Source organism: Saprolegnia parasitica (assembly GCF_000151545.1).
Source record: "Saprolegnia parasitica CBS 223.65 unplaced genomic scaffold supercont2.79, whole genome shotgun sequence".
NCBI lineage: Eukaryota > Oomycota > Saprolegniomycetes > Saprolegniales > Saprolegniaceae > Saprolegnia > Saprolegnia parasitica.
The window spans coordinates 96,312-119,029 of record NW_012156473.1 but is presented as its reverse complement, the minus strand read 5'-3'; the positions used below and the strand labels follow the sequence as shown (position 1 = coordinate 119,029).

General features: G+C 58.6%; 13 protein-coding genes across 13 annotated transcripts in view; 6 read left to right on the top strand and 7 right to left on the bottom strand.

Moving 5' to 3' along the window:
• SPRG_21050 (hypothetical protein) overlaps nt 1-1,831 on the bottom strand; it is a gene marked incomplete at both ends in the record, with an annotated part of 2,364 nt that extends 533 nt beyond the window's left edge. The window contains 3 exons of the mRNA XM_012351416.1: nt 13-1,392; nt 1,682-1,731; nt 1,787-1,831. Coding sequence (XP_012206806.1) covers nt 13-1,392; nt 1,682-1,731; nt 1,787-1,831 — 1,475 coding nt within the window. The remainder of the gene's footprint in view (nt 1-12; nt 1,393-1,681; nt 1,732-1,786) is intronic.
• Nucleotides 1,832-2,334: 503 nt separating this feature from the next.
• SPRG_11707 (hypothetical protein) lies at nt 2,335-3,099 on the top strand. The gene has a single exon (XM_012351381.1). It carries the CDS (start codon nt 2,350-2,352, stop codon nt 3,058-3,060), a length of 711 nt encoding a protein of 236 aa, XP_012206771.1. The 5' UTR covers nt 2,335-2,349; the 3' UTR covers nt 3,061-3,099.
• On the bottom strand, nt 3,054-3,861 carry SPRG_11706 (hypothetical protein; the record flags this gene model as incomplete). Its single annotated transcript, XM_012351380.1, has 2 exons — nt 3,054-3,748; nt 3,805-3,861. 2 exons carry the CDS (start codon nt 3,859-3,861, stop codon nt 3,113-3,115), a joined length of 693 nt encoding a protein of 230 aa, XP_012206770.1. The 3' UTR covers nt 3,054-3,112.
• Nucleotides 3,862-4,143: 282 nt separating this feature from the next.
• SPRG_21049 (hypothetical protein) lies at nt 4,144-5,001 on the top strand (the record flags this gene model as incomplete). The annotated part of the gene is made up of 2 exons (XM_012351415.1): nt 4,144-4,772; nt 4,824-5,001. The coding sequence occupies 2 exons, from the start codon at nt 4,144-4,146 to the stop codon at nt 4,999-5,001; spliced, it is 807 nt and encodes a 268-aa protein (XP_012206805.1).
• Nucleotides 5,002-5,101: 100 nt separating this feature from the next.
• Nucleotides 5,102-6,587, bottom strand: SPRG_11705 (hypothetical protein; the record flags this gene model as incomplete). Its single annotated transcript, XM_012351379.1, has 4 exons — nt 6,481-6,587; nt 6,369-6,425; nt 5,150-6,308; nt 5,102-5,117 (listed from the first exon to the last, which is right to left on the bottom strand). The coding sequence occupies exons 1-4, from the start codon at nt 6,557-6,559 to the stop codon at nt 5,102-5,104; spliced, it is 1,311 nt and encodes a 436-aa protein (XP_012206769.1). The 5' UTR covers nt 6,560-6,587.
• Nucleotides 6,588-8,241: 1,654 nt separating this feature from the next.
• Nucleotides 8,242-9,203, top strand: SPRG_11704 (hypothetical protein). The gene is made up of 4 exons (XM_012351378.1): nt 8,242-8,304; nt 8,352-8,408; nt 8,458-8,791; nt 8,840-9,203. The coding sequence occupies exons 1-4, from the start codon at nt 8,255-8,257 to the stop codon at nt 9,146-9,148; spliced, it is 750 nt and encodes a 249-aa protein (XP_012206768.1). The 5' UTR covers nt 8,242-8,254; the 3' UTR covers nt 9,149-9,203.
• Nucleotides 9,204-9,383: 180 nt separating this feature from the next.
• SPRG_11703 (hypothetical protein) lies at nt 9,384-10,772 on the bottom strand (the record flags this gene model as incomplete). Its single annotated transcript, XM_012351377.1, has 1 exon — nt 9,384-10,772. Exon 1 carries the CDS (start codon nt 10,746-10,748, stop codon nt 9,384-9,386), a length of 1,365 nt encoding a protein of 454 aa, XP_012206767.1. The 5' UTR covers nt 10,749-10,772.
• A 1,004-nt stretch (nt 10,773-11,776) lies between these two features.
• Nucleotides 11,777-12,773, bottom strand: SPRG_11702 (hypothetical protein; the record flags this gene model as incomplete). The annotated part of the gene is made up of 4 exons (XM_012351376.1): nt 11,777-12,136; nt 12,194-12,527; nt 12,573-12,629; nt 12,706-12,773. 4 exons carry the CDS (start codon nt 12,771-12,773, stop codon nt 11,777-11,779), a joined length of 819 nt encoding a protein of 272 aa, XP_012206766.1.
• Nucleotides 12,774-13,023: 250 nt separating this feature from the next.
• Nucleotides 13,024-14,024, bottom strand: SPRG_11701 (hypothetical protein). The gene has a single exon (XM_012351375.1). It carries the CDS (start codon nt 13,993-13,995, stop codon nt 13,096-13,098), a length of 900 nt encoding a protein of 299 aa, XP_012206765.1. The 5' UTR covers nt 13,996-14,024; the 3' UTR covers nt 13,024-13,095.
• An 896-nt stretch (nt 14,025-14,920) lies between these two features.
• On the top strand, nt 14,921-15,167 carry SPRG_11700 (hypothetical protein; the record flags this gene model as incomplete). Its single annotated transcript, XM_012351374.1, has 2 exons — nt 14,921-14,970; nt 15,026-15,167. The coding sequence occupies 2 exons, from the start codon at nt 14,921-14,923 to the stop codon at nt 15,165-15,167; spliced, it is 192 nt and encodes a 63-aa protein (XP_012206764.1).
• A 710-nt stretch (nt 15,168-15,877) lies between these two features.
• On the top strand, nt 15,878-18,531 carry SPRG_11699 (hypothetical protein; the record flags this gene model as incomplete). Its single annotated transcript, XM_012351373.1, has 3 exons — nt 15,878-16,546; nt 16,596-18,417; nt 18,472-18,531. 3 exons carry the CDS (start codon nt 15,878-15,880, stop codon nt 18,513-18,515), a joined length of 2,535 nt encoding a protein of 844 aa, XP_012206763.1. The 3' UTR covers nt 18,516-18,531.
• SPRG_11698 (hypothetical protein) lies at nt 18,510-20,328 on the bottom strand (the record flags this gene model as incomplete). Its single annotated transcript, XM_012351372.1, has 4 exons — nt 18,510-19,171; nt 19,222-19,691; nt 19,733-20,158; nt 20,209-20,328. The coding sequence occupies 4 exons, from the start codon at nt 20,326-20,328 to the stop codon at nt 18,553-18,555; spliced, it is 1,635 nt and encodes a 544-aa protein (XP_012206762.1). The 3' UTR covers nt 18,510-18,552.
• A 435-nt stretch (nt 20,329-20,763) lies between these two features.
• SPRG_11697 (hypothetical protein) lies at nt 20,764-22,631 on the top strand (the record flags this gene model as incomplete). The annotated part of the gene is made up of 3 exons (XM_012351371.1): nt 20,764-21,978; nt 22,036-22,519; nt 22,608-22,631. Exons 1-3 carry the CDS (start codon nt 20,777-20,779, stop codon nt 22,629-22,631), a joined length of 1,710 nt encoding a protein of 569 aa, XP_012206761.1. The 5' UTR covers nt 20,764-20,776.
• Nucleotides 22,632-22,718: the final 87 nt, after the last annotated feature.

Here is a 22,718-nt window from a genome sequence, read left to right as displayed (position 1 = left end):
GCATCATCGAACGCGTTCTGGTACTCGCGCCGGATGAGGCAAAAGCGCTGCCCGAGGAGACCATAGTAGCGCAAATACGTGCGCTCCTGCGAGCAGCACTCGATGAGCATGCCGCAAATCTCGACTTCTTGGCCCGGACGGATGTTGAGCCGGAGCAGCTTGTGCGCGCACTCTTCGTGGCTCACGCTCGACATGATGGTGAGGTAGATCGTGCGGCGGAGGTTCACCAGGTCCTGCTCGGAAAAGTCGTGGATTTGCATCGTCGTCGCGGGCGCCGGCGTCGCGTCGTCGTCGTCATCCGAGTCGTCGTCCGAGTCGCCCGACTCGTCGTCGCCGTCTTCGGCCTCGGAATCTTCGCCGAGCAGCTCTTTCTTGATCTCTTTCCACATGCGTTCGTTCTTCTCAAAGTCCGGGTCGAACCGGAAGATGTCGAGCTTGTCCTCGACGTCGACCTCGTCGTCGAGACCCATCTGGTGCGTGATCTGGTCGTTGGCCTCGACCAGATCGAGCTGCTCGTGCACCGCGGGGTAGTCGGCGAACTTGCCCTTCCGGATCGCAAAGAGGCCTTCGATCGTGTACTGGACGCGCTTGTCGATCTCGCCTTCGTGGAGGATACCGCGGAAGCGCTCGAAGATCGCGCGGAGACCTTCCGGGCAGAGCTCGTGCAGCATTTGCCCACACTCTTTCGTAAAGTTGACGGCGACTTCGACCGAGTCGTCGGTCGGGCTCGTCAAGAGGAACGTGAGCACCTCGAGCGCGAGCAGCTCCTCGACGACCTGCTGGTTGACGAGATGCGCAATGAAGCGCACGAGTGCGATCGCGACGACCTTGTCGCCACGCTTGAGCGCCCGCCGGAAGCGGTGCACGACGCGCTTCAGAAGGAGCTCGCCGTTCTCGGGCATCTTGGTGTTGATGACGGCGACGAGCGCCGCGTAAATGTGGGTGAAGCCCGGCGACGCCAGCTGCGCCTTCATGATCGAGCGCACGAGGAGGCCGCGGCCGCGCACGAGGTTCTCCTGGAAGAGCTCGGGAAGGATGTTGGCGATGTTGGACACGTTGACCTTGTTGATGAGACCGTTGATGCTCTTCCGGAGCGCGTCCCACGTCATGCGCTGGTACTCCTGCGACGACTTGTCCATCTCGTCCTTCTTCATCTGCGCGAGCTTGAACGGCGGGATGTAGACGCCGCCCGTCCGGCCGCGCTTCGTGTCGTTCGTGAGAATGTCGATCGTGCGGCTCTTGACTGGCGCCTCGGCCGCGTTCGCTGACGCCGTGTTTTCCTTCTCGGCCTTGCGCGGGCTCCCACGCGTGCGCAGTGGTGGGCTCGACCGCTTGCTCGGGCTCGGACGACGCGGGCTCTTGGACGCTTTCCGGCGCTGGTTGCGCTCCGCACTACGCTTGGGACTGCGCGGACGCTTCTGACGCGGTGACGGCGACCGTCCACGCCGACGACGGTCGTTTGAACGACTTCTCCGGCGAAAACGATCACGGGAGGCACTGCGACGCTTCTCACGGCGCGGGCTCGTGCTGCGCGATGGGCTGCGACGCTTCTCACGGCGCGGACTCGGGCTCCGCGATGCACTGCGGCGTTTGCCACGTGGGCTGCGGGATGGGCTACGACGCTTCTCGCGACGAGGGCTGGGGCTGCGCGATGGACTACGGCGCTTCTCACGACGCGGACTCGGGCTCCGCGATGCGCTGCGGCGTTTGCCACGTGGGCTGCGGGATGGGCTACGACGTTTCTCGCGACGAGAGCTGGGGCTGCGCGATGGACTACGGCGCTTACCACGGCGACCGCTCGGGCTGCGGGAGCTACTACGGCGCTTCCCATTGCCACGACGAGCGCTGGGGCTGCGGGAGCTCGAGCTCGACCGCGACGACGAACGAGAGCTTCGGCGGTCCATGCGTCTTGGTCGCTCGGTGGTGCAAAAGTATGAGGTGCCCACGCTAAGGGATTTCAGCCAATCACCGTCTCAAACGCAGTTTAACCTCGGTTTTACTTTGGTTCCACGGTTTTAGTCGATCTGCAAAGACTCGAACATGCTGCGCGCCCCGTAGAGTTCTATGCGCGCCTCAATAGACTCCGTCATGGGCCACTCGCCTGCGCATGTGCAAGCTTCCGAGCGCAACGGACGCCCATAGCTTGCGGCGTCGCGATAGCATTTGGTGTTTGTATGGGCTCGTGGATCTCCCAAAGAAAAACCTGCTTTCTTTGATACCCCTTGAAACTGCGTACATTCGGTGCGCCCCGGATCCCCAGTGAAAATAGCTTGCGTTTTGTATGCCATTTCGTGCGCTCCGAGATAGCTGGAGCGCCAGAGCCACTTGGAATTTAGCGGACGACCAAGGATGACGACGGCCGCTCGCCCGACGTTCAATGCTGCCATGGGCAAGAAGAACGAGGGCGGATGGAACTCGGGCGGCCAGATCAGCATGCAGTTCTCGGCGCGCGACCTTCCGGGGCACACGAAGCTCAAGACTCGCCAGCTGGGCCAAGGCACGAGCGACGAGCTCGCGGAGCGCGACCTCATCGGCGAGCTCACGGACCGCGAGCGCAAGTACGAAGAAGACAAGCTCAAGGAAGTCGACTTTGCGCAGCAGAAAATCATGCGGCTCAAAGACAACAAGACGCTCTTGTTAAAAGGCGACGAGTGGGAAGATAGGGCGAAAGACGTCCAAACCAAGTACGACGACGCGGACGACGACGTTGGCGACAGCGAGAGCGACAGCGAGAGCGACGACGACGACTCGGACGACGAGGAGGCCGAGCTCATGCGCGAGCTCGAGAAAATCAAAAGAGAGCGCGAGGAAGAGCGGCTGCGCAAGGAGCAGGCCGAGCGCGACGAAGAAGAGAAGCGCGCCAAGGACGAAGTCCTCATGGGCAACCCGCTCACGAGCGCGATGGCGCCGGCCGGCAGCGCGACCATCAAGCGCAAGTGGAACGACGACGTGGTCTTCAAGAACCAGTCGCGGAACGAACCGGAGCTGAAGAAGCGCTTCATCAACGACACGATCCGCAACGACTTTCACCGCCGCTTCCTCAAGGCGTACATTCAGTAAGAAGATCATCGTCATATATTATCTACATGCCATCGTCCATCGTGTCTCTGGTTCAAAAGACCCTGGTGATCGCCTCGCCCTTCCATGTCGGGATGAGCACTGTATCGCCGGCCGCGTTGACACCCTCGACCTTGGCGTACACGCCTTCTTGCTTGAGGCCATTCGGCAGCTGCAGGATGCACTGGCCGATCGGCATCGCGTTCTCAAAGTGGCCGGTACAGTAGCCGCCGTCCTTGAAGAGCCACTTGCCGTCGACGATGGTGTTTTGGACCCACGTGCCCACGAGCTGGCTCTTGTCGGCCGCATACTCGTATGTCCCTTTGCCCTCTTTGATACCCGCAACGTACGTCCCGCTGAAGATGTCGCCGTTCTTGTACATGAGCGTGCCTTGGCCGTCAATCGTGTCGTTGGCCCACTGCCCGTGGTAGACGTCGCCGTTGGGAAATTGCATCTTGCCGAGCCCATGCTTCTTGCCATCGACGTAGTCGCCTTCGTACCAAGCAATCTCCTTGACCTCGTCGTCAACGCGGTCGGTCCAAATGTACTTGCCGGGCCCGTGCTTGAGCCGCGCTGCGTTCACGTCGCCTTCAAACGTGTCGCCGTTCGCGTACGTGATCTTGACCTTGCCGGGCCGGCTGAGCCACTTGAGCTCCTCCGGGTTCTCATCAAGGTACTCGACTGTGTACTCCTATGCACATGCCAATGCTTTAAGTAAGCTGGAACTGGCCATGGACGTCGACCCACCGCGTCGTCGGCCATGCTGCGCCTTGCCCTGTCGTGACCTTTCGCAAAATGATCCATCGACGGTGTTCGATATAGTGTGATATACACTATATACATTATATACAAAATAGTGTTATAGGGGACGCAGGGTGTGCTACCTGCTATGATGAAGCAGGCTCATGCATCCGAGTGCAAGCGGGTACCTAGCGTGATGAGAAGGACTGGAGGAGGCTAAAGCTCACCTGAATGTTGCTTGGTAATGAAGCTTGAGCTTGAAGCAGCTTTTGGCGGCAAGATCATGCGGCACCGTATCCGGATTGGCACACTGGACCCACTATCCGGCACACTGTGATACAAGCCATGGGCAGCGACGAGCCTCCGGTCGCCAAGATCAAGAAGCCGGCCAAGGAGCTCAGCGTGCACGAGAAGGCCGTGCTCATCGCGCAAGCCAGCCGCGGCCATGCGACCAACTCGAAGCTGGCCAAGCAGTTTGGCGTCTCAAGCGCGACCGTGAGCCGTATCTTGAAGCGGAAGCACGAGTACATCACGATGGCCAAGGCCACGGACGACGATGCAGCTCGGAAGCGCAAGTTTCGCACCGACACCAACGCGCTCTTGAGCTCGCTTGTCTACAAGTGGTACCAAGAGGCGACGGGTCGGAACGTACTCGTGACGGGCCCCATGCTCCGCGAGAAGGCGCTCCGCCTCGCGACCGAGCTCTCGATTCCCGACTTCAAAGCGTCAAATGGCTGGATGGACAACTTTCGCCAACGCTACCACATTGCAAACCTCCAGACGCAGTCGAGCCTCGACGCGCTCTTTGAGAAGACCAAGCCACCCGAGCCACCGATGCTCACGCCCGACGATCTTGCCAAGGACGACGCCCTTGACGAGGTGGCAGGCCATGACGCCGCGTTCACACACTTTATCGCGCCACCACCAACACCAACGGCCGTGCCACCGCAGCCCACGTATACCGATCTGCTCCAGTACGTACACTTGAAGCTTCAAACCGCCCTTTCTGATGACGACTGCAACAGGCGCGTGCATGACCTCGAAGCGCAGGTGGCCGCCATGCAAGCGTGGCAGACGTCCTTTGAGCGCAGCGTAGCCCAGCAGCGAGAAGAGGACGCAGCGCTCTTGGCCGCGAAAGCGCTCGCCCACGACGCGCAGCTGACCACGATCCTCGACCTTCTCAAGCACGCTCCGTCACTGTAGTCCCAGGCCTCGTTTGCCTTCTCCATGTAGTATTGCACTTGACGGTCCTTCACGCCAGAAACAGCGAGCGAGCGTATTACCTCCCACAACACAATCGAGTTCACTTAGGCAGCGTCCTACATAACATCCTATCCTACTATTATGACACCGTTTTCGGAGCAGCGTCACGGCCACCGTCGCACCCACCGCCAGCAGCGTGTAGCCACACTGCGCAATGAGCTTCCTTCTCGACGCGGCCTGGATCGCGTCGTACTCGGCTTGAAGCGTCGCAAACTCTTCGGGCGTAAAGTCGTCGCCGTGGTACTTCATCGCGAGCTCGCGGATACCGGGTTGTCCAATGAGCTTGGCAAACGGGCACGCGCTCTTCGGGACGTCCGTCGGCGTCGCGAGGGCCTCGGCTTCGCGCCGGCGCAAGACCGCTTCGGCCTGCTGCTTCTCGAGCGTACTGTAGCCAGAAATGATGTCGAGCTCTTCAAAGAGCTTCATATTGAGAAGGAACGCGAGGTTGGCTTCCTCAACCAAGCGGTCTGAGACCTCTTGGCTCACGTCGAGCGTATCGAGGATCGAGCGGTACTTGTCCTTGAAGACCTTGTGCTTGATCTTCATGTTCTTGAAGTCGTAGAACGCTGTGCCGAGGCCGTCGTGGAGGTCCATGGACTTGATCGCAATGCGCTTGAGCACTTGGCCGCCCGAGAGGTCGCCGAGGTATCGCGTGTACGCATGGGCCACCAAGATGGACGGCTCGCTTGTGCCAATGTAGTGCAGGCGCGCCAGGTACTCCTTTGTCGCGCGCGTCGGCGGCGGCATGACCTTGGCCCAGTTCGGGCCAAAAAAGAAGGCAAGGTCCGTGGCGATTGCATCCACGCGGTTGAGCTCCGTGGGAAAGTGCAGCGGGCTGTAGATCGGGTCGTTCGCTTCGTACGCGGCGCGCATCATCTCTTCGAGCTCGGTGTAAATGTAGTAGTACATGGCCAGCATGCACTTGTACGCATCGCGGTTCACGCGGCCTTTGAGGAACTCGCGAATGTAGTGGACGTTCTCGGCTTCGCGGTGGGACTTTTTCGTGCCGTACTTTAGGTCCTTGGCCAGGTTGACCGTCGGCGTCTTGGGTGGCGTCGGTGGCGCGACGACGGCCTCGTCTTCAAAGAGGCCCCATGTTCGCAACTCAAGCTCGGCGCCGAGCGGTCGGTCCTGCGGCGTCACGCCTGTCTTGTGGCATTTCGTCACGAGCGCCGGGTCAACCTCCTGCCGCTTGGTCAAGCTCACTTCGTGGATGAGCTTGAAGAGGTCCGTCATCTGCGTCGCCACTACAGGTCATATATCCATAAGCTCCTTTGCCTTAGCGGTCCATCATGAGTGAGCTCTACATGGGTTGTCCTCGGCGTAGTGGACCTCGGGCGCTGACGGGTCGGCGAGCGTGGAACCTACAGAGCGCCTCGTCCATGAGCGATCGCGATGAGTGGGGATGTGGGCGTCTACCAGCCTGCGCCGAGGCGTCCCCATCGTGGAACGTCTTGGCCTCGAGGGGCGATGCTTCCATGGCGGCGAGGCTTGGCATGCTGCTGATGCTGTCCCGGCGCAGAGCGAGTGCGAAAATGCTGTCGAGCGCATGGTCGTCGGGCTGACGCGCGGACGCTGATTGGCTGCAATCTGGCTGCGCGCGTCGTGATTGGTGCATTGTCGCAAGTTGGGTGTCGGGCCGAGAACGTGGCGGGAAAAACACGCGCACCCCCAAAAAAACGTGTTGAAGCTGCAATGGACTGGACGCGGCCGACGACAGCCAGCTCCAGCTTCGCGTCGACGAGCTATGATGCCGATGTCTAGGAGCGAAGCTCGACTCTAGTAGAGGTTCACCTCTGGTTTTATGTGGACTCGATGAGGATCGGACGTGCTTGAAGGGACTTGAAGCCGCAAGACACTTGAAGCCGCAAGACATGCAGGTTGTCTCTCGAGACAACAATACATGTATCATCATCATCATCATCCGAGGCTTGGAAAGACACGCAGACGGCCGCATATCCTACCATCTATCATTCGTCGTCATTGGCAGGAGCAAGATCATCGTCGTGCCGATGGGGACGTAGCCACGCTCGGTGTTGTACGATCGTTATAGGTCCAGAGTAACCTTGCATACAAGCCTGTGCGCGATTCGATTTCCTCAAGCGATCAAGTCTGTCACATGGGGCGAACGCGCATGCAGCCTCCCGAAAAGCCCAAGCTGGCGCTTTGACAAGCGTTGACATCATGCCATGCATTATTGCTCATTTAGAAGTCTATCAAGTATTTAAGTACAAGGAGCTGGTCTCTGGACTCCACCTGTGCAATTGGATCAGCCCGAGACCGCCCCCTGTCTGTCCCAGCATCATGGACTGTTGGGTTTGTTTTTTCGGAAAGAATACTTTACCGCCCAACGCTCAACACAAGCGCAGGACGCGTTTTGGCGCGTTTCTCTAGAGAACGCACTCTCGTGGAAGGGGCTTCAAGTCTTATCAAGCATCTACACATGCCACGAAACAGATCTGCATCTTCAAGTGCTCTTCTGGCGGTGTTATTATATCGCTAACCGTTGTAAAGTATCGATCCAAGCTGCCGGCATACATGAGCGTCGAGAACGAGCCCGCAAAGCTGACGAATAGCATAACGTAGGCGCCACTTGTCGAGGGCGCAGAGAGCACAATAGCGCACCCCGTGCTGCCTCACAGAGCATCAGCCACCAGCACGTCGAGGATTTGCGTGCCTCCTCTCGGGCGCGGGCACGATTGTGTGGATCATGTTTGCGTGCGTATGAGTTGAGCATGCACGGGAACCGCTTCCGCGTCCAAAAGATTGCATGTACTCCCTCAGCCGTACGCACTGTACTGCCGCCGATCGAGTGCTTTATCACCCGCTCGCGGGAGATGTGTTGTATCGCTCTGTCAAAGGTTCCACGGGCTCTAGCCGTCGTCGCTCGCATACCGGGTAACTTGAAGAGGCGAAATTGGCGCCAAAAGGCGGGATGCATTCGAAGTGAATGCCATACTATTTCTACGTGGTGCTAGTGTGCTATTCGTTCAAAGGGTTGCCCGACGGTCGATGCTATGGAGTCAAGCACCGGTTGTAGCGAGAAGTCTCGTATTCCCTTGGCGTCAACCGGTCGCTTGATGACGCTAGGCGGCAGGTTGAAGATCGGTCGCATGATGGCTGCACCGCCTATTAATAGGCAGTTTTTGACACTTGGCCTTTTTCGTCATTTCGTCATCCGGCAGATCCGAGCATGGCGACGACTGACGGCTACTGGGGCGCGCCGACAAGCAGCGTAGACTGGTACTTCCCTTGGTACGTGGCAAGAGTCTCATCATGTCTGCATGCAGGTGCGAGGACAACTACGTCTGGTCCTACTACATTGCCGAGTGGTGGAACTCGTGGAGGTACCGGCGGCGGCTTTGGCCCATGCACCAAACCAATCATACATGATAGCAACGTGCCACCGCTCGCCTTGGCCCTCTACGCCATGTACAAGTCGCGGCAGGCGTACGCTGACAGCGCGCAGCCGACCTCGATCCGCATCGCGTACCTCGTGCCCGTCATCGTCTTTGCCGGCTCGTTTGCCTTTCACTCGACCTTGACGTTTGTGGGCCAAATGCTCGACGAGCTGCCCATGATGTACGGGACGCTGTATTTTCATTACATTAGCCTCCGGCACAACCCGATCATGAAGTGGGTCCTCGTCGCGTTCGCGGTCGGGCTCACGCTCATGATGGCCTTCTTTCCCGAGTCGCCCATGCCCTTTCGCGTCGCCTACGGCACGCTGGTACGGCACGATGCAGACATGTAGGCGACGACGATGGACGATGCGTAGGTGGCCGCGCTCCTCGCCCGCAGCCTCTTTTTCAACGTCAACCACGAAGATGTCGGGCACACGCGCTTGCTGCAGCTCGGCGCACTCCTGTACGTGGCTGCGTTTGGCCTCTGGCTGCTCGACCAGCACTTTTGCGCGACCGTCAAGCCACTGCAGCTCCACGCCTTGTGGCACCTCCTCTCGGGGACCGGCACATTTGTGTGGATCCAATTCGCCTGCGCGCACGAGCTCTCGCGCAGCAAGAAGACGCTGCGCGTCCAGCGCATTGGCGCCATCCTTCCCTACACGACGGCCCACACGGCCAAGTAATTGGTACGCAGGTATCAATTTTGGATTGCTATTTTTCAACTTTTCCAACCCCTGCCTTTTGTTATCTACTACAACCACAAAGTGCTATCCGCGATACGTAGTACTAGTACTGACCGAGGCCGTGTCAGTGTGCTGCGATGCACAATATTGTCTGTTGACTTGTAGACACGATGCTTGTATTGTCGATCGTGCGATTAAGGATGTAAATATTAGTGGAGAGCCTTCAACCTAAATCTTAGTGCTGCTTGAAGAAGAGCGAGAGGCCGACCGCGGCGCCCATGACCAACATCGAGACGCTGTACTGCTTGAGGAGCTTCTTGCGCGCTTCCCACTTGGCCGCGTCGTACTCGGCCTTGAGCTCATCAAACTCGTCCGCGCTCATGTCGTCGCCGTGGTACTTCATCGCGAGCTCTTTGATGCCGGGCTGACCAACCATCTTGGCAAACGGGCACACACCGCCCGTGCGCGTCTCGACTTCCTTGGGCGCGGTCTCGGCCTGGCGGCGGCGCAAGATGGCGTCGGCTTGCTGCTTCTCGGGCGTGTTGAAGCCCGAGAGCACGTCGAGCTCCTCAAAGAGCTTCATGTTGAGGAGGAAGGCGAGGTTGGCCTCCTCGACGAGCCGGTCCGAGATGGCCTGCGTCACGTGCAAGTTGTTGAGCGCGTCGCGGTACTTGTTCTTGAACACCTTGTGGCTCGTCGTCATGTTCTTAAAGTCGTAGAACGCCGTGCCGTTGCCGTTCTCAAGGCCAAGCGCCTTGATGGCAATCTTCTTGAGGATCTGGCCGCCCGAGAGGTCGCCGAGGTACCGCGTGTACGCGTGGGCCACCAAGATAGACGGTTCGTTTGCGCCAATGTACTGAAGACGCGCAATGTATTCCTTGGTCGCAGGCGTCATGGCCGGCATCGTCGACGCCCAGTTGGGGCCATAGTAATACGCCAAGTCCTCTTCGAGCGCCTCCTTGCGCTCGAGCTCTTCGGGAAAGTGCAGCGGCGAAAAGATCGGGTCCCGGGCTGCGTACGCGCGGCGCATCTGCTCCTCGAGTTCGCCGTAGACGTAGTAGAACATGGCCACCATTGTCTTGTACGCGTCTTTGTTGATGCGGCCCTTGATGAACTCGCGGATGAAGTGCACGTTCTCGGCCTCCTTGTGCGACTTCTTGGTACCGTACTTGAGGTCCTCGGCGAGGTGGCCTTGCTTGCGCGGCGGCGCCTCGTCGTCGCTGCTGTCGTCGTTGAATTGGCCCCACGCGCGCATCTGGAGCTCGTCCACGAGCGGGCGGCCGTCCTTGGTGATCGTCTTGAACGGGCACGTCGTGACAAAGACGGGGCAGGCGCCGACCTCGGTCTTCTTGGCGCGGCTCACGTTGTGGATGCTGTTGAACATGGCGAGGACCGACTCGGCGGCGGCCGTGCCCGTCTCGTGGTGCGACGCCGGGATCGCGGCCTGGAGCTCGTCGTAGAGCGCCGTCATGTCCTTCGTCTCCTTGAAGGGGCAGCCCTTGGCGAAGAAGGTGCAGTCGGCGACGCGCTCCTTGACGTCCTTGAAGGGGCAGCCGTTGTCAAACGCCGGGCAGTTCTCTTCGATCGTTGTTGCGGTCATGCTGGTCAAGACGCTGGAAATTGCAAAATGACACTGGATCCAGCCTTGGCCACACCTTCATGGTGATTGGACCGGGACCGCCTGCCCGCGCTGTGATTGGTCGGCGGCAGGCGCGATCGGATTGACAATCAACCTGATTTCGCCGATTGGCAGGATCCGTCATAATTATGGATGATCAATCCTTGCGATCCTATACAAAGTTCAAGGTAATGAGCATGGCGGCTGCTGTAATGCCTGATCGACAATCGTTTGGTTGACGTGATGGACGCCGTGTATACAAACGCCAAGTGTTCTCAGGGCGCGATGAAATTCTGTCTCGGCATCCAGTGTGTTGGATCATCGAATTGCATACGACATCGGCCACGACGCGTGGTGCCCTCGTCGCTCCGAGGCACGCGTCGACCTGATCCAAGCAGTTGCCGCGCAGCTGCGACGGCTTCTTCCGTGGAAGGGCTGCTGGTGCCAATAGTCTATCGTAGGAATCCGATGCGGCTCGCATCTGCCTCTCATTCGCCCACGCCGCGTGCCCGATGACGCTACATTGGGTCTTTGAATATCATTTCGGCACCAACGGGTAGACTGCACGTGTATCGCGCACGCGAGACGGCGGAATGGCGGCTTGTTATTTGGCAAAAGGCCGAGTCCAAGCACCCGAACAGAGTTCTTATTGCGCCTTGGCACGGGGTACGAGAATGATGGGCTTCGTTGAGTCGTCCCTTGCTCGTGGAATTTGGAGCAAATGTGTACATCGAACGGTGGTGGTGCTTCAAAGTAATACAGTAACGTTAGCACATCCGTGGGTTAATGAACGTTGGTACTCGGGTCGGCGTTTCTTTCGCAAACGGAGTTCGAGTGTGGTTCCGGCGTGAAGGTCCACAGTACAAGAACGGCATCGCAAAACGATCTCTCTTTCAACGCCACCAAGGTCAGAGAACGGCGCGTGTCTCGGGAATCATTGGCGTAGCATGGTTAAACAGACTTCAGTTCCAACAAAGGACAATAATGCAGTACTATTAGTATTGTACATGTTAGATGTGGACCAACTCTCGTAGTACGAACGTAGGGTGCGTTGATGAGGTTGACGGAGCACTCGATCGGCTGCAGTATGGCAGAATGCACGCGATCTTTTGGACGTGGAGGCGCTTCTCGTGCATGCTCAGCTCGTATGCGCACGCAAACTGGATCCACACAAACGTGCCCGCTCCCGAGAGGAGGTGCCAGATCGCGTGCAAATGCAGTTGCTTGGCCGACGGACAAAACGCTTGGTCGGCGATCCAGAGTACAAACCCTGCTGCGTACAAGAGCGAGCCGAGGTGCAAGAGACGCGTCTGGCTCACGTCCTTGTGCTGCTTGTGCATGACAACGCTGCGCACGACGAGCGCGACCGTCTACCCATGGAGTACAAGCATGAGTACGAGATCCTATCCACGAATCGAAATATGGACCAGAAAGCCGTAGGCAGATTGGAACGCAAGGGGGGCGTGGCCGGCGATGGAGAGCGCGATCGTGAGTCCGACGGCAAAGGCGACGAGGACCCACTTCATCGTCGCGTGGTACCGGAGGCTGATGTAGTGGAAGTACAGCGTCCCGTACATCATGGGCAGCTCGTCGAGGAGCTGTCCTGCATACGTCAGCGTCGAGTGGAACGCGAACGAGCCTGAGAAGATGACGAGGGGCACAATGTAGGCATAGCGAATGATCATCGGCTGCGCGTCGTTGGCATAGGCGAGGCGCGACTTGTAGAGGGCGTAGAGAGCAAGCAATAGCGGCGGGACGTTGCTAGAGGCAGCAAGATTATTCAAGACGGCCACGGTGTACAAGTACCTCCACGAGTTCCACCACTCGGCAATGTAGTAGGACCAGACATAGTTGTCTTCGCACCTAGTATGAAGATGCGAGGTCGATTCATGAATCATGCAGCACCATGAATCATGATGCTGCAGAAGATATGGTTCACCAGTCGACGGTGCTCGTGGGTGTGCCCCAGTAGCCGTGAAGAAGTAGCGTATCATTGACACCGGCCATTATCCCGAGAGAAGGCGAAAGGGATTGTGCGGTAGGAGTTTGGTCCGTTGCTGGTCGACGTTTTTGCGGGCGGTTGTGGTTGTTGGCCTCCTGTGGTATGATCAATATCCACGTGTACAGCTCAGGAAGATGGTGCGCGAAATTGCTTGGACGGAAATGAAGAGATGCTTTGCGTCAGCAGAGACGCCAGTATATTTTCTGGCGACGGGACTGTACTATCCAGCTGTGAATGATCCGAGGACCACAAGCAGACGCGTATTATAATGACGTACTACATTTGTAGTAGTGCTTCCTTTTTGACTTCATGAACCGTACCACTCTACTATTGGAATGACGCGAGCGGGCACCGACCGTGATGGAGCGGTCGGATCTCGTGCTCGAGCTGCAGTAAGAGCTCGTTCGATGTGGGGTCGCGTACGTCCAGAATGCGAAATTGCCGCCACTTTTGCGTCTCCGCCCACGAGTCGCACTTGTCCTCGTAAATGGCGTTCGTCCACACGAGCTGCTTGGCCGCGCATGCGTGGTACGCAGCCTCGAACTCGGTCACGTAGATGCAAATGTGGTGGCCGTCGTACGCCAACAACACGTCGTGCGTCTCCTCAAAGAGCAGTCGCTGCAGGGGGCCGCAGTCGACGCTGCACATGTGCAGATCGCTTCCAGCAGACTTGACGAGCACCACGGTGGCTGAACCGAGAAGCTGCTGGTAGAACGCGCCGAGGGCGATCGCGGTGCCGGGACGCACGAGAAACTTGATGTAGGCGAGCCCATCGCCAACGGCCGCGTTGCCCGGGTGCGCACCCAGCGCTGTCGAGGTTGCTGCATAGTCGTGCGGTGACTCAAAGCACAAGATCAAGTTGCCCGAGGGATCCGAGACTGCAATGTGGCGGTAGCGCTGCGAAGCCTGGGCAAAGTTATACGCTGCAATGGCTGGCACGACATCATCACCCATGTGCTCGTGGAAGGCTTGATCATTGGCGACGAGTCGCTCCTTGAGAGCGTCGAGGCTCGCGTAGAACAGCGCGATCTCACCGTTGATGCGCTGGTCCGCCGGCTGACCAGGCAGTAGATGGAATTGGCCGAGACCAATGTTGGCGTGGACCATCCACTCCAAACGCGGGTCGCGCGCACATCCAAGAACGCCCAGGTAGAAGCGAGCAGTGGCTGTCGTCGGGTCGCCCGAGGCTTTGATGGCCAAGTTGATGTGTTCCAGGAGCGCGATCATTGTCGCCAGGCCGTGCGTGCGGAGATTCCGAAATTCGAATGTGCGTCGCCAATCAAGTGTTTAAAATCACGCCATTTTTAACCTTCTGTCCACATTTTGCCATCCATGCAGGACGAAAAAGGACTGCAAAGGACTGATCGACCCGCGTCCCCAGAAAAGCGAGTGATCGCGTGTGTCATGTCCACACAATACATGCTTCAACTCTAGAGTACAGAGCATAGACATCAGCCAAGGAGCGGTGATTTAAGCCACCTGGTTCAAAATTCCATGGACGTTGATTCGCTGTTTTTGTTCTTGTAACGCGTATTGCGCACTACTATCGAGTACCGCGTGTTTAAATATTCAAATCAAGTCACCTAAATTTGCACCTCAGCGCGCGCGATCGGCAAGGAGCATGCAGCCGACGGTAGGAAGATGGGGCCGAGGAAGCATGGAGCTCATGCTCGTAGCAGCTAGGATGGAGGTCCAAGCAGTGTCCTCTGGATGGGTACGCAGCGCGCTTGAAGGTCGGCGACGAGGAGTGGAAGCTCAAGGTCGATGCGCTCCGGGACATCCACAGCTACGTCGCCGCCAACGCAGGCAGCATCACCCAAGAGAACCTCAGCTGCCTTGTCGTTCCCTTCCGAAGTCTCGTACGTACATGGTGATCCTAGCGCTTCCAACGACGTGCGACTCTCCACGTAGTTCGTCGAGCTCCGATCGGCCGTCGTAAAGGAGGCATGCGAGGTCTTTGCAGCAATCGCAGTGCATTTGGGCCAGAAGACGAAGCTTCTCATCTCGAACGTCTTCTCAACGATGATTGACGCCCGAGGAGGCACCAACAAGGTATGGTCTTCCTGCTTCGCTGGACCCTCCTCACGATGCTGCTATCCAGGTCAACAGCAGCGCAATCCATGGTTGCATCGAACGCGTGCTCAAAGTCGTCATGTCCCGCCATATCCTATCGACCTTCTTCTATGTGTCCAAGACGAGCAAGTACGTTGTCTTAATCGCGAGAGGTATGACTCGGAGTTCATGCTGGTCGACGTAGGAACGGCCAGATGCGAGATGCGTGCGTCCAGTACATGCTCATCCTGCTCAAGCACTGGACGTTCGCGCACTTGGATACATACCGCGGGCAGATCCAAGACTTTATTGCGGTAGCTATTCTTCGAAGCAAACGCGCGTGCTGATTGCATTTTGCGGCAGAGTGCGCTCAGCGATGCATCGCCCGTGAGCCGCGATGCGGGTCGCTCGTGCTACGCGTATGATACCTATCTCTATGCTCTGTGTACTGATATTGTCTTTGAATAGCGCATACGCCTCGATTTGGCCCGACTACAAAGACGCGTACGTCATCATCATACAGCACCATCACACTCATGCCCAACATAGCTTTTTGATGACGCTCGAGCCCAGCGTGAAGAAGCATCTTGCACGACAACTCGAAGTTGTGACCGTCAACGCACATACGACGAGCCCCCACGATGCTCGGGCGACTACCGACATCCTCACACCACGGGTTCGCATTTTGGACATCACATATGAGTGACGGTGGCTAACCAAACGTCTGTAGAACCACAAACGCAAGACCCTCTCCAACATCACCAACACGCCCGACACCATCAAACGACGGGTACTCGCGACGCTCTTAGCCTGTATGTTCTACTTGCGCGTGGCGTGCGATAGAGGAATCTTGCAGTCGCGAAGGTGCATACCGGCGCGTCTCGGAGGGTTTCGACTGATTCCCAACAGAGTCCCAGTGTAGAAATCGTGGCCACCCCGAGTCTTGCTGTGGCCGGTACATTGGCACCCTTTCTGTGTGCAAATGCTAACACCAAGAATGATAGCCCCCGTGGCCACACCGCACTCGAACCACGAGACTCTGAAAAGTCTGTCGGCGATGCCAACTCCTGTACATACTCCGGGTGGCTCGACTGACTCTACATCATCAGAGCTGTACTTTGAACTCCTCTGCGAGAAGAAGGCGACCGAGAAGAAGCTCCACGCGCTCCAAACCAAGTTTGTCATCAACGCGGACGCGCTTGCGCGCGCAGAAGAGAAGATCGAAGGACTCCAAATGCAGACGGAAGATGCAGCAACGTCGGTGCAGACTTCGTCTTCGGCGAACAATCCGGACGCGGTCGCGCTACACGAGACAGTCGCTGCGATGAAAGCCAAACTCAAGGAGAAGGAAAACGCAATTCTTCGCCTCGAGCTCAACTTGGACGAGTCCCAGACGGCGCTCAAGCAGACGTCCGTCATGCTCAAGGAGTACAACACGGCCAAGGAGGAAGAGATCTTGGCGCTGAAAGCGCAAGTATCTGCCATGGAAATCCAGAGCTCCCTACAAGGGTCACCAAAAGAGCCCACCGCCGACGACGCCCGTGTCGCGGAGCTTCAAGCGCACGTTGATGACCTCGTCAAGCTGAAGGCGACTTTAGAAGAAGAACTTGGCTGCATGGATGAGACCATGAGTACCGTCCAGGCCAGTCTCTTTGAGGAGCAACAACAAGTAGAGCTCTTAAAGGCGGAGCTCTCCCAGTTGAAAGCCAGCTCATCGACTTGCGAGGTAGGCCATGCTGCGGTTTGATCATATATTTTTCTGAGGACGTGATTAGTGCCAGACCGAAATTGCGTGCCTCCAAGATCAGATCCAAGTCCAGCTCGCCCAAGGAGTCGTGCTCCGTAAGGAGCACCGAGCCGTTGAGGAGGAGGCAGCTGCGCTCAAAGCTGAGATGCTCGTGCTGAAAACGGAAGGCTTGAATACCCACAATGCCGACATCCTCGCCGCCCGTGACGAAAACGCAGCATTGGCGAGCCAGCTCGTAGAGTTGCGCTCCAGCATACAAGCTTTGGAGTCCCAGAAGGCCGCTTGGGCGTCTGAGCGTCAAGCTCTCGTCGACGGCAGCAACCGTCACGCTGCCGAATCCCAGGAGCGTGTGACGCGCCTCGAGGCTGAGCTCACGGACGCACGCCTTCAGCTCACGGCCCATGACGGCGACAAGATGCGCCTTCTGTCCATGCTTGAGGACTGCCAAGCCAAGCTCGCTGATGCGACAGCGCGCGTTGACGACAAATCAGCTCTCGTTGAGCTGTACAAAGCCAATATGGACCAGCAAGGCTCCGTCGGCGCGGGCCTCGCGCAAGAAATCGCTGTGATCAAGGGCGAAAAGCGAGACCTCGAAGCCGACAACGAGAAACTACGAGCCCAAATCGTCGCGCTCACGGAGGCGCAGTCGTTGCTCGAAACCGAGGCAGCGGCGATCGACGCATCACGCGAAGCCGAGCGTGGCGCGCTTCTCTTGCATCTGCAGCAAGCAACTGATGAAAGCGCGCAGCTGCAAGCAACGCTTGCGGTTACAACGGAAGAGCGTGACGAAGTCGAAGAGCGCGCCAAGGGGCTTACAGCCGACATTGTCGAACTCCAAGACCGCGTCCAAGATCTCGCTTCCGAAGTCCGTTGCCTCCAAGTGTGCTTGGAGACGACCGAAAAGGAGAAGAGCGAGCTCGAGGCGACGGTCAGCGCTCAAGAGCAGCAGATTCTTGCACTCCAAGAGGACGATTTCCAGCGACAGTGCCGGTACGACGACACGGTGAAGGACAAAGCAGCATCGATCGCGCTTCTGGAGCGCCAGGTCGACGAGCTCCGCGGCCAAGTTAGCAGCCTTCAAGCACAGAACAGTGACCTCCAGCTCCAATGTGAAGCGTTCGAGACGCGTGCGTTCGTGTCCTCAAAGGAGCGCGAGGACCAAGCCGCCAAGTGGGTCGCCGACCAAACTGCGCTCCTATCGGAGAAGGGGGACCTCGTTCTTGCCAACACGCGGCTTGCAAAAGACAACGCGGACCTCAAGGCCGGCGTCGACGCCAAGCTTCTAACGATCGGCGACCTTGAAACGCACGTGGTGAAGCTCCAAGCGACGATCGCACAGTGGCACGAGAAGGATGCCGTGTGGGCCAACGAGAAGCTTCAGCTCGAAACTAGCATCAGCGAGTGGTCCCAGACGTGCTGTCGACACGAAGAAGCGCTCGCATCCGCCCGAGCTTCGCTGCTTGGTGCAGAGTCGGCCCTGGCAGAGCTCGACGCCGAACGCAGCGCGTGTGATGAGGAAAACAAGAAGCTCAAGCACCGCCATGACGTCATGGAACGGGCGCTCGAGGAAGCCGAGGCCAAGAAGGTACATTTGCAGCAACAAGTTCTCGCTGGTTTTGAGCGGCTCCGCGAAACGAAGCTCGAGAAGGGATGCGCCGAGGCCAACGAAATCGTCGCCACGCTTGACGAGCCCGTCCCCGAGACACCAAGTCCCGTGCACGTTGTGGCCCCCGTGCGACCTACGCGGCCAATCGATATGTCGTGGAAGCAAACTGTCGCCGCGAGTGCGCCGTCGCTTTTTCAGTCGCGGCCGTCCAAGGCCAACATCAAGGCCCAACGCCAACTCAACGGTGCACAGATTGCTCTTCGCAATGCTGATCGATGCTTACGATGCGTGCTTGTAGATGCCAACCTGCTCAAGCGCTTCCAGTCGACGCCATTGCCGTGAGATCCGACGTACCAACCTTGATGTATCATCGCGTTTCTTATTCGTCTTGCAAGTCTTGGGAAATCTGTGTTTCGTCAAACAAGCCCGTCTCGCTATCGTTGTGCGACTCGTCCATGGTGTTGAGCTGCAACCAGCGCTTGCTCTTGGCCTCGACGAGAGCCGGCGGCGCAGCCTCCCTCGGCGAGTCGGTCGTAATGTCCATCACATGCGTCTCGTCTGGCGAGAGCGCCTTGGACTCGGGTCGGTGCTCCGCCGTCATGTCTTCGTCGCTGTCTTCATCGTCGTCACTGCGCGCCTCTGTCGGCTTGGTACCCTCATCGGAGTCCGAGGTCGTCGTGAACAACCGTCTCGCTTCTTTCGGCTTGACCGCCAAAGGTGGCTCCTGGCTTTTGACTTCCTCGCTGTTCGTAGTCGCAGCCTCATGCTTGGCACTACCGGCCAAGTCGACCAAGGACTGTGGTCGCGCCTTGTCCATACACTGCGTCTCGCCATCGTCTTCGTCGTCGACGGCGGCGTCAGTGTCCTGGGCCTCTGATAAGCTTGGGATCTGGATCTGGGTCGCAAGCACGCCCATGTAGTGCTGCATCTGGTGGAACGCTTCGCGCGCGGTCGCGAGCCGGGCCTTCATGACGAGCACGCTTTCTTGAACGCTTCTGCTACAGTGGTTTCAACCTTGACCTTGGCATCTATGGCGGAAGATGCGTACCGAGAGTCTTCTTCGTGCTGCTCTCGCTTCATCTGGACGGCGTCGAGCTGCATCTGAAGCTGGTGATTCGCGACCTCGAGGTCGCGAACCTGCTGCGTCGCTTCGGCCATCTTGGTAGACGTCTCGGCTGCTTGCGCTTCGAGCACGCTAATAACACTCTGCGCGTGTTGCAATTGCCGCTGCGCGGCGCTGAGGTCTGCAGCCGTTGTGAGGTGGAGCTCCTTTTGCTGCGCCCACTCGACCTCCTTGGTCTTCCAGCCTTCTTCGAGGCTCTTGTACGCATCGAGGTGCGCAGTTAGGTCTTGGATGGTGTGGTCTTGCTGCATGACCTGCGCGCGCAGCTTGGCGTGCTCTTCGTCCATCTTTTCGATCGTCGAGTCTTTCTCGTTGATCGTGACGAGCATCGTTTGGATCTTTTCCTTGAGCTCGTTCTCACGGTTGCCGTGCTCGACGAGGCGTTGGCGCAGGTCCTACGATGGATGAGATCTCCAGGCAAGGACCTGCCACGTACTTGGTTGGCCTTTTGCATCGCTTCCGTGCCCGAGATGAGCTCATCGCGCTGCGTTGTGGATGACACGCAGAGCTTCTTGGCACTGTCAATCACCGCGCGCGGCTCGGGCGTCGAGAACGGGCTTCGCGGCCGCTTCTGGCCAACGCGATGCGTCGGCGTCGACGGTTCGCTCTTCCTGGGAAGACTATTGTGAGCCTCCAGCGATTGCATCGGGATGGTGTACGTGAGGCAGAAGCGAAAGAAGAGCGGCTCGATGCCCGGGCTCTTGACGCCCGGTTTGGTGAACGAGATCTCGTCCTGGTCGTTGATCGCGACCCGGTTCGAATGGCCCACGACGCTGCCGTTGACGAAGACGCCGTTGGTGCTATGGTCCACGAGCCACACGGACGTCTCGCCGCCCGCGTCGAGGCGCTCGAACGTGCAGTGCTAGCAAAGGACGCATGAGGAGAACCGCGATGCGAGGACCTTTCTCGTACCAGGCCGCTGATGAACGGCTTGTTGATGACGACGTCGGCCTTCTTGGCCAAGCGGCCGAGTCGGCTCCGCGGCAGGACGAGGTCCAGCGTCCCGGTCGCGCCTACTAACCGCCCCCACATCGCAATTCAGGTTTTAGCAACAGCGAGTGAGCTTCCGGATAAGATGGTCTTTATCCGGCATTTCGCCCAACTGGCGCGAAATTTGCATTGCAAAAGCAGAGAGAAAAATGATACTGCAAATCATTGAGTGCACCTATGCAACCATGGCAGCAAGGGGTCCGAGGTCGGGTCGTTGCGGATGGACGACCGAGTTACCGGTAGGCGCACGCGCCATTGTTCTGCGCCTCCTCGCACAAATGCTCCTATTCAAACGCGAGTTTCATGCTGGAAGCACCATTGGAGACGGTATTGCAGTGTATTCCCATGTCTTCAGAACGGTACTCGGCTTGATTCCGCTCTTCCTCGCGTAGCCTTTAATCCTCCGAGGGTAGGTCATGGGCGCCACATCCGTTACGAAAGAACATCATGTACACGCCGGTTTCATTCGTTGTTGCAGCGCGTTGCACCGATGCAGATCGCGGCGGCGGGTCCGTCTGTAATGGTGCCAAGCGTCCGGCCATGGCGCCACGCAGTCGGTCTTTTGTACGTTGTGGGGTCGGTCGGCCTCAGCTTCTACAGCCTCTCACTCTTTGTCCCGTATCTACAAAACGATCTCTTTTGGCGTGGCTTTGCTACACTCAACACTTCGGCGGCGCTTCGATATGTCTACAACCGCGCGCTCATCTCGTTCAACGCGACATCAAGAGTCCTCGACGTCGAGGCGCTGCCGTGGTCGGATCCGTACTTGGTGCTACCAACGTACGGGCGGCAGCTGCTGTACCAGCACATGACGGCGCTCCCAACTGCGATTGCGAGCCTGCGCCGTCTCGACAGCAGCCTTTTCACGTTTCTGCCGACAAAATACTGCTGGCTGGACTTGGAGCGGCGCTGGGAAATGGGCGTCACGACCGCCACGCAGGCCAGATGCGTGGCCAACGACAGGGCCAATGGCGCTGCGTACCTCGAGGCTGTCCTGCGCAACATGGATTTTGAAGCGTGGTACGCCCAAAACGGCCAGCGCTTCGACATGCGCGTGCTCACACCGCTGAATGCGAGCGCTGCCGGCAGTGCGTGGTCGACGCGACTCTTTGCCCACACGTTTCTCGACGTACCGAGCGAAGTACGTCTCTGGGAAGCCCACGGCATTGCCTCGTTTCAGCTGCTCTACTCGAATCACTACGAGGTCGGCGTCCTCGAAACCATCGCGGTCGAGAACGCCCTTGGGGTTGTGTCGTCGTTTACGATCAAGTCGATTGCGTCCGTGCAGCGCGGGACGCCGTCCTGGACCACCGCACTGCTCACGGGCAATTTTGAGTTTGAGCTGCAAGGCCCGGGCGTCAACCAGAGTCTCGTGCGCCACACGCCCCGCTTTTACGGCGACATTGATCCGACGCAGGTCCAAGTGTACCTGCTCGGGCCATTCCGAGGACCCATCAACGACGTCGTGCATGCGCAGATCGGGATGCTCAACAACCTTCGTCTGCGCTGGGTGCCGCCACCGCCCGACTTGATTGGTGCGGTGCAGAGCTTTGACGCTCTCGTGCTTGCCGCGCTGCAGTCGAATGCCGCATTTGCACGCGCGTACAACGCCGTGCCGGCTTCGATGGAGCTGCCACCGCCATTGTGGACAGATGCACCGACCGTCTACTTTGGCGGCAACCCCATGTGTGCGTATGGTCGTCCGCAGTCATTTCTGCAAGAATCATTTTCGTTCGATGATGTGTGCAGCAAGCAGCTACCCCTTCACTTCACGTGGACACGGCAGAGCAGTCTCTTTGTCGTTGCCAACGGCGTGAACACGTCGCGTCTCTGCTCGATCGACGCATGCACCGCGTACCTCGCGTCGGTTGCCGCCGCTGCCGAGCTCCTTGGAACCATCTCGGCCGCGCTACCAGCCTCCGTGATCGACTCGGACGTCGGGCTCATGCAGTTTGCCGCGCCGGCGTCCAACGACTCGGACATTTCGCTACAGACGCAGCGCCTCTTTGCACCGATGTGGCGTCCGCACGGCGTCGCCTGCGCGTACGACTGGGTGCAGAACGTCCGCGAGGTCGTCTCGTTCGAAGGCGACGTGCGCTCGCTGCAGCTCATGTCGGCCGCGTACACGGGGGCGTCGACAACATTTGCACCGCCGCGCGTGAGTTTGGGCAGCTACCTCTTGGCCATGACGGCCGTGGTCACCGGTGTGCTCTGCCTCGTCGCGGCTGCGATTGTCTTATTGTCGCTGCGACGCCACCGACGACACTCGCCGCCGTGGCTTCACTTCCACCGCTTGACCGCATCCGTGTACTTGAACCGAGGTCTCATGGGCTCCCGCGCGCTAACCGCGGCTCTCTGCCTCGCGACCGCCGTCGTCGAGCCGGTGGTGCACGGGCGCCCACAACGCGGTTGCAGCCGGCACCCACGGCCCA